General features: G+C 38.8%; 1 protein-coding gene across 1 annotated transcript; it reads left to right on the forward strand.

The window, feature by feature from the left end:
- Positions 1 to 1106: 1106 nt before the first annotated feature.
- Positions 1107 to 5103, forward strand: LOC148526776 (inositol monophosphatase 3-like). The gene is made up of 3 exons (XM_088469738.1): positions 1107 to 1248; positions 2092 to 2253; positions 3708 to 5103. Exons 1-3 carry the CDS (start codon positions 1122 to 1124, stop codon positions 3971 to 3973), a joined length of 555 nt encoding a protein of 184 aa, XP_088325864.1. The 5' UTR covers positions 1107 to 1121; the 3' UTR covers positions 3974 to 5103.
- Positions 5104 to 6427: the final 1324 nt, after the last annotated feature.

Raw genomic sequence — 6427 nt, forward strand, 5'->3', positions numbered from 1 at the left:
TTTCTTTCTACACGGTGTAATTTGTGGCAGCAAAGAGGGACGTTCTGTTCAAGTTTTAAATCTCTAAACCTGCTAGCATTCTCTCATGACTTTTTTTTTCCCCTCCTGCACATTATAGATCAATTTTCTCAGATAACCTTGTTCTTGATCCAGACAATGATTTGATTCTTAAAAGCTACTTTTTTTTTTTGTTTATATCCGCGTGTAACCTATATTAACTACTACTGCTGTAGAGTTTGTATATTCTCCCTGTGCTTGCGTGCGTTTCCCGAGTGCTCAGGTTTTCTCCCACACTTCAAAAATATACTGGTAGGTTAGTTGGCTCCCAGCAAAAAATAACCCTAGTTTGTGAGTATGTAGTAGGGGAATATAGATTGTAAACTCCACTGGGGCAGGGACTGATGTGAATAGCCAAATATTCTCTGTAAAGCGCTGCGGAATATGTGTGCACTATATAAATAACTGGTAATATATACATATATTTAAATTATTATTTATTATGTGACATTTGGTACTCATTCAGTATGTTAGTGATTACTAGTGGGGTTTTTTTTTTTTTTTTAATGGCCTACTACATAGTGCAGACGGTGCAATGTATTTATAGCATAAAAAGACGTCATAGGGCCATAGCCTTTAATTGCTTCGTATGTATTGAGGTTAGTTGTGTCCGTGTTCTTCCTGATGTGAAAGATAACTTCGGTACTTTGTCCTCAGTGCTTACAAACGTCTGGGTATGGAGTGACTTGTTGCAATTTAAAACATTGTCCGTCTCATCAACAGGGCAGCACTCGCCCCCGTCTCCTTGGAACTTCTATAGCTATAAAATATACATTGTCATTATAGAAAATATTTTCTATGTAAACTTATAGATGTGTATGTATAAATATTTGAGTCTGAGTGTACATAATCATACATTATCTGTATATACTGTACATAGAAAGGGCCTTCACAACTGCTGACTGCATATACAGCAAATCAAGCTTATTTAGTACCTCGTGTTCTATAACTGCTCTTCTATGCAAACATGAGCACAGCTAAAGAGGATGGCAGTTATCACCATGCATTTGTGCTATGGAAATTACTGTAACACCATATACTGTGCATGCTGCATACTTACTGCCATGCTCTCAATCATTTCTTTTTCTTTTCCAGAGAATCTGATTAATTACGTAACTACTATGGTATGTGTTGCTGTGGATGGCAAACCAGTTATAGGTGTTATACATAAACCTTTCACAGGTTATACTGGTGAGTGATCTTTTTAGGTTTTCTTACTGAATGGTATAAGGCAGTGGTTCCCAAACTGAGTGCCGCGGGACACTTGCCGGGGTGCCGCAAGTTGGGGATCAAGGACCAAATCAAATTAATTGTGATAGGCTAAACCACTGATGGTGGCTGCCAATCCTTAAATATGTGGACAAATGGAAGCAACACCCTGTCCACCACCACATAACTGAACATGAGGATGACTGGTAGCCACAATGTGTTTTAATACTTTGTTAAATTTCTCAATAAGAAACTTTCGGCATTATTGGATTCAAGAAAGCTTGGGAACCACTGGTATAAGTATGATTTCAGTGACAATTTTTTTTGACATTTATGCTTTTGTTTCTATGAATATTCTTTGCAGGCAGTATAACCATTGATAAATTAAATCCATTTGTATTGAAAGGTCCAGATGATTACTGATGTAATCCTTTGCACCCTGACAATAGGTTTTGTGAAAATGGTACAGGTTAGAATGAGTACTGTTAATAAAAGTAGTATGATGAGTGTGGATGCACATAGATACAGAATTGTGTGCTGGCCTCTCAGAAACTGGCCATGATTATAACATCACTGAAACTGGCTTTCCTAGTTGGTCTGTAGTCTTAAAGCTAAGCACAAAAACAACTTCTCTCCCCCCCTCCACCTCTAAATCTCCAAATCAATTTAGGATGTGGGATCGGATCAAATTAACCATGGTTAAACGTTCTAGATTTCTTTGCCAGTAGGTGGAATTTCAGATGGTCATGATTTGGGGCATATAACATTCTGTTTTGTGTGTTTCTGCTGAACTTGCTAACTGTGCTTCTACTTTACCTCTCCTAGCTTGGGCAATGGTGGATGGAGGGTCAAATACTAAGAAGCGGACCTCCTACAATGAGGACACTCCGACTATCATTGTGTCTCGGAGCCATTCTGGGAAGGTGAAAGATGTGACCCTCCAGTCCTTTGGCAACAAAACTAAAATCATATCTGCTGGAGGGTCAGGTATGTTGCACAACTCGTTCTTAGGACAATGACACTTTAAAAACTGACCATAGGTATTCCCATTTCTCCTCATTTTAGCCATTCCCACGTTGTTTGGTACAAATTGTGTGATCTAGCTCTTGTCATGCGATGCTTTGGCAGAGCCATTTACACCTTACAGCCCCCTAGTAGGTACTCCTATTGAGTGGAACAGGTTAGTACAGCTATACTACAAAGGGTGATGAGCCTATCTAGCAGAGTTTCCCAAACTGTGCCATTACAGTGCAGGATATCCATTCTTGGGTCCAGATGGTTAAATCAAATTGATGAGGTACTAATTAAGTCTCCTGTGCTCAAGCATTCATGTCCGTAAAACCAGGACTGTAATGGCAGAATTTGGGAACTCCTGCTGTATAGGGAAGGCTTGATCCAGTCAGTATCACCACAGCCTATTACCACCATTTGTTTATGACCAAAATAAAATAAATACCATTCCCACTACAGTTGTGTAATAGTATCGTTGATTACCAGGCCACAACATACAGATGTCAGCACTGAATCTAGGGATGGCAATCAGTGAGTTAATGATCGATGGTGCAATCAGTAGTTAACCTCAGTGGCATGAAACTATTAATTGTTCGTGTTCATTCAAGCACCCTGCACCTGTCACAACCGGTGCAGTTCCTCTTTCCTGCCTGGGGTGTTACTATGATCTGGTGCTTCTAGCACACTCTGGTCTGTAGCACACCATTTGTTGTCCACTGTGTGTCACTCTCTGCTTTGGTGCTTCCAGCACACTCTGCTGATACTACAAACTGCTGAGATACAGACCAGAGTGCGGTTGAAACACCAGAGCAGACAGCGACACCCCAGGCAGGAAAGAGGTACTGCACGGGTTGTGACAGGTGCAGGGTGCTGGAATGAACACTAAACTTTGAACCATTAATGGTTTGCTCCTATCTATAGCCGTCCCTGCTGTGGGGAAGGATATGTGGCAGCTCTTGGCAGAAATCCCCAGTGCCGAGGGGGAAAAGAGAATAAAACAACATTGCTGCCTTACCTCCCATCGATTGTGGAGAACCATGGGATCTCCGCCATCAATGTCAAAACTATTGATCATCGGTGGCAAACCCTTGATGGTGGTTAAATGTTGATGGCTATCCCTAGCTGAAACTACCCCAATAGTATTTACAGCTATTACGCGTTTTTTTGTTAAAGGGATAAAATCATCTGCAGCCTTACCAGTTTATCTCTTTGGCAGAGACTTTAATCCACCCATTGCAACAAATAAATAAAGCTTATCCATATGGAAAGTGCACAGTGTTGTACCATTTTGCACTTTGGGTAAGAAATTTAATTTGGATACATCACGGAATAATGACTTCATCACTATGAACATAAAATTCACAATTTTTTTCTTATTACTTTAAATCTTTTGTACAAATGCCAGTAACTAATCTCCTTTTGTCTTCAAGGTTATAAAGTTCTTTCATTGCTTGATGTGCCAGGAAATGAACAGGAAACTGCTGATGTGTATGTTCACGTCACTTACATCAAGAAGTGGGACATTTGTGCTGGAAACGCTATACTGAATGCCCTTGGTGGTCACATGACAAATCTTAAAGGCGAAGAAATTATTTATATGGGGTCATACGGGAATGAGGGTGGGCTGCTTGCCAGCATCGGGATGGACCACAGCGCACTTGTTGAAAAATTATCTCTAAAAATTTTACCCAAGTAAATATAAAAATATATGTATATAAACACACAATGGTACAAAGGACATGAAAGACTTTAATTTGTGTTTACTGAAACACGAGTTAAGCCAGTGTTGACAACAGTGTCTGCAATTTAGTGCATACAATTCTGAGGACTTGATTTTCAAAGTATTTTTCTGCTGTAAATTTCTGAGTCGCAGATGCCTGGATGCCAAAATGACTGACTGCATTTTGATTTGAAAGACTATTTTAAAATAGTATTCAATATGGATTACATTATCGTCTTTTCAGATTCTGCTTTCATAGATATCTCGTGGGAATTTGACATCTTATTTTAAATACAAGAATAATTTTTTTATTTTTTTTTGCCTCCACAGCCTTTTCGATAACATTAAAAATAATAAGCAATCTGCCTTGTTGCTTTTTACCACATAGAATGTTATCTGAAATAAACTGCAATTTAATTTATACAAAACTTGAGTGTTTTGCTGTTAAGGATTGCCATGGTTTTTTTTTTTTTTTTCCTGAATCCTTAAAATAAATATTAGTATGACGCTACCAACCCAATTTTTGCTAGTTGTCTAAAGTAAGTGCCATTTAGACCTTTTTTTATAATTTTAATTTTTTTTCAGCTGAAAATATGAATATCAAAGAATTACACGACAAATGTTTTTAATCTTATGAATGGTCTCTTGGTGGTTAACTAAAGAAAAAATTATAATTAGGAAATAATGTAGATATAAATTGTTAGTATATGAAATGCTCACTTTTCCTGTCTAATATTTTAATTCTTCTGTCAAAGATGGGAATTAATTCTGTACTATTACTGCAAATTGTTTCCTGAACAGTTGTCCAAATGCACTTCTGTCAGTAACATTGCTAATTTTCCCTCGCACACCATACAGGTGAGCATGAAAATTAGCGATGCTTGACTTTCCGTATTAAGTGGTAATGTGTGCAGTCGCACATCGCGGCAACTTATTTTTCTGAATTGAATTCTCTCCAAACTGTCACAACCTGTTGACATTTCAGCTGTATTACATTTGTTGGTGTGTATTTGTTATTTTCGGTACATAGTATGTTACTTTTGTTCTTGCGTAAAACCATGGATTTTGAAATGTGTAGTAAAGACAAAATAAAATTTTGAACATTTGTGGAGTGAAGTACACGGGTAAAATGGAAACTGCAAGTACGCCTTTACTCCCTGTAGACACAGTATTACCTCACCATTTTTAGTATACACTGCAGTAAGTTTAGCATCCATTCTGTTTGTCATCTCAAGCTGGTATATTATTATATTACATAGACACTGGGGGTAGTTATTTCTAAATTGGTATTTTGTAGTGAGCTAGAAGGCAAACTTACCCTGCTAGCCAAACATTGTAATTTTTATTAAGTGATTTGGAATTTTACATATACATTTGCCAATGTTCCATGATGTATTTTTCATATTGGTTGCATGTTAGGATTTGTGAACATTTAACCCCTTCTCTTGTTGATGAGGTCATTTCCTAAATTTGTTTTATATTGAGAGAGAGACTGACTGGGAGAGGGAGACTGACTGGGAGAGGGAGGGAGAGAGAGAGTGGGAGAGACTGGGAGAGGGAGACTGACTGGGAGAGAGAGAGGGAGACTGACTGGGAGAGAGAGAGAGAGACTGACTGGGAGAGGGAGAGAGAGTGGGAGAGGGAGAGAGAGTGGGAGAGACTGGGAGAGGGAGACTGACTGGGAGAGAGAGAGAGAGACTGACTGGGAGAGGGAGACTGACTGGGAGAGAGAGAGAGAGACTGACTGGGAGAGACTGGGACTTTCCCATGAAAACAATAACTGGGTATTATCTATTGCTGTGCCTAATTATTTCAAGTATATTTGGTGAATGATGGAATGAATATGAATGAGTATAAAACAAATATACAGCTACTGCAGTTCTAAATAAATGTTAGTGCAAATAAAATTTAGAAAGTATATATTCATTGGGCATAGATGAGAATGACTTGGGCTTCCTGTCTCTATTCTTTACATTGAGCTCAGTCACTTTCATTTCAGTTTCTCAAAATCACTTTATAAAATAAAGTGTCTGGGTTATGGGTTTTTGGGCTAATCTCGTGAACCACTGGATGAATTTTGATGTTTTTACTATTCTATACAGCATTGGTCGAGGAAGGGTTAGGTGTATGAAACTTTAATCTGTGACAAAAGTGAGCCGAGCAGTGACGATTTTAGTGAAACAAGTCACAGGAAAAAAATAATAAAAATCTAGCACCAAGCTGCTGTATAGGAGCTGACCTGGGTGTTGAAGCAGCAAGAGAGCATCTGAAACTGAGGCTTGGAATGAGGCACGTCACAGGAAAAAAAACTTGTGCTGTTTGAGTGACTGCTGCCTCAGGGCAGAGGGCTGCGCTCTGATTGGCTCTCACTGTCTCAGAGAGCCAATCATAGATAGCAATGTGCACTGTTGCTTAGCAGCAGCCTAGACG

Source organism: Taudactylus pleione, unplaced genomic scaffold (genome assembly GCF_031769625.1).
Source record: "Taudactylus pleione unplaced genomic scaffold, aTauple2 ptg000093l, whole genome shotgun sequence".
NCBI lineage: Eukaryota > Metazoa > Chordata > Amphibia > Anura > Myobatrachidae > Taudactylus > Taudactylus pleione.

What these genes read in the sequence shown, in the direction of transcription:
- LOC148526776 (XM_088469738.1), top strand. Translation starts at nt 1,122, where the DNA reads ATGCTCTCAATCATTTCTTTTTCTTTTCCAGAGAATCTGATTAATTAC. An exon ending in ACCTTTCACAGGTTATACTG is followed by an intron (nt 1,249 to 2,091) that starts GTGAGTGATCTT and finishes TACCTCTCCTAG; the next exon opens with CTTGGGCAATGGTGGATGGA. An exon ending in CATATCTGCTGGAGGGTCAG is followed by an intron (nt 2,254 to 3,707) that starts GTATGTTGCACA and finishes TTTGTCTTCAAG; the next exon opens with GTTATAAAGTTCTTTCATTG.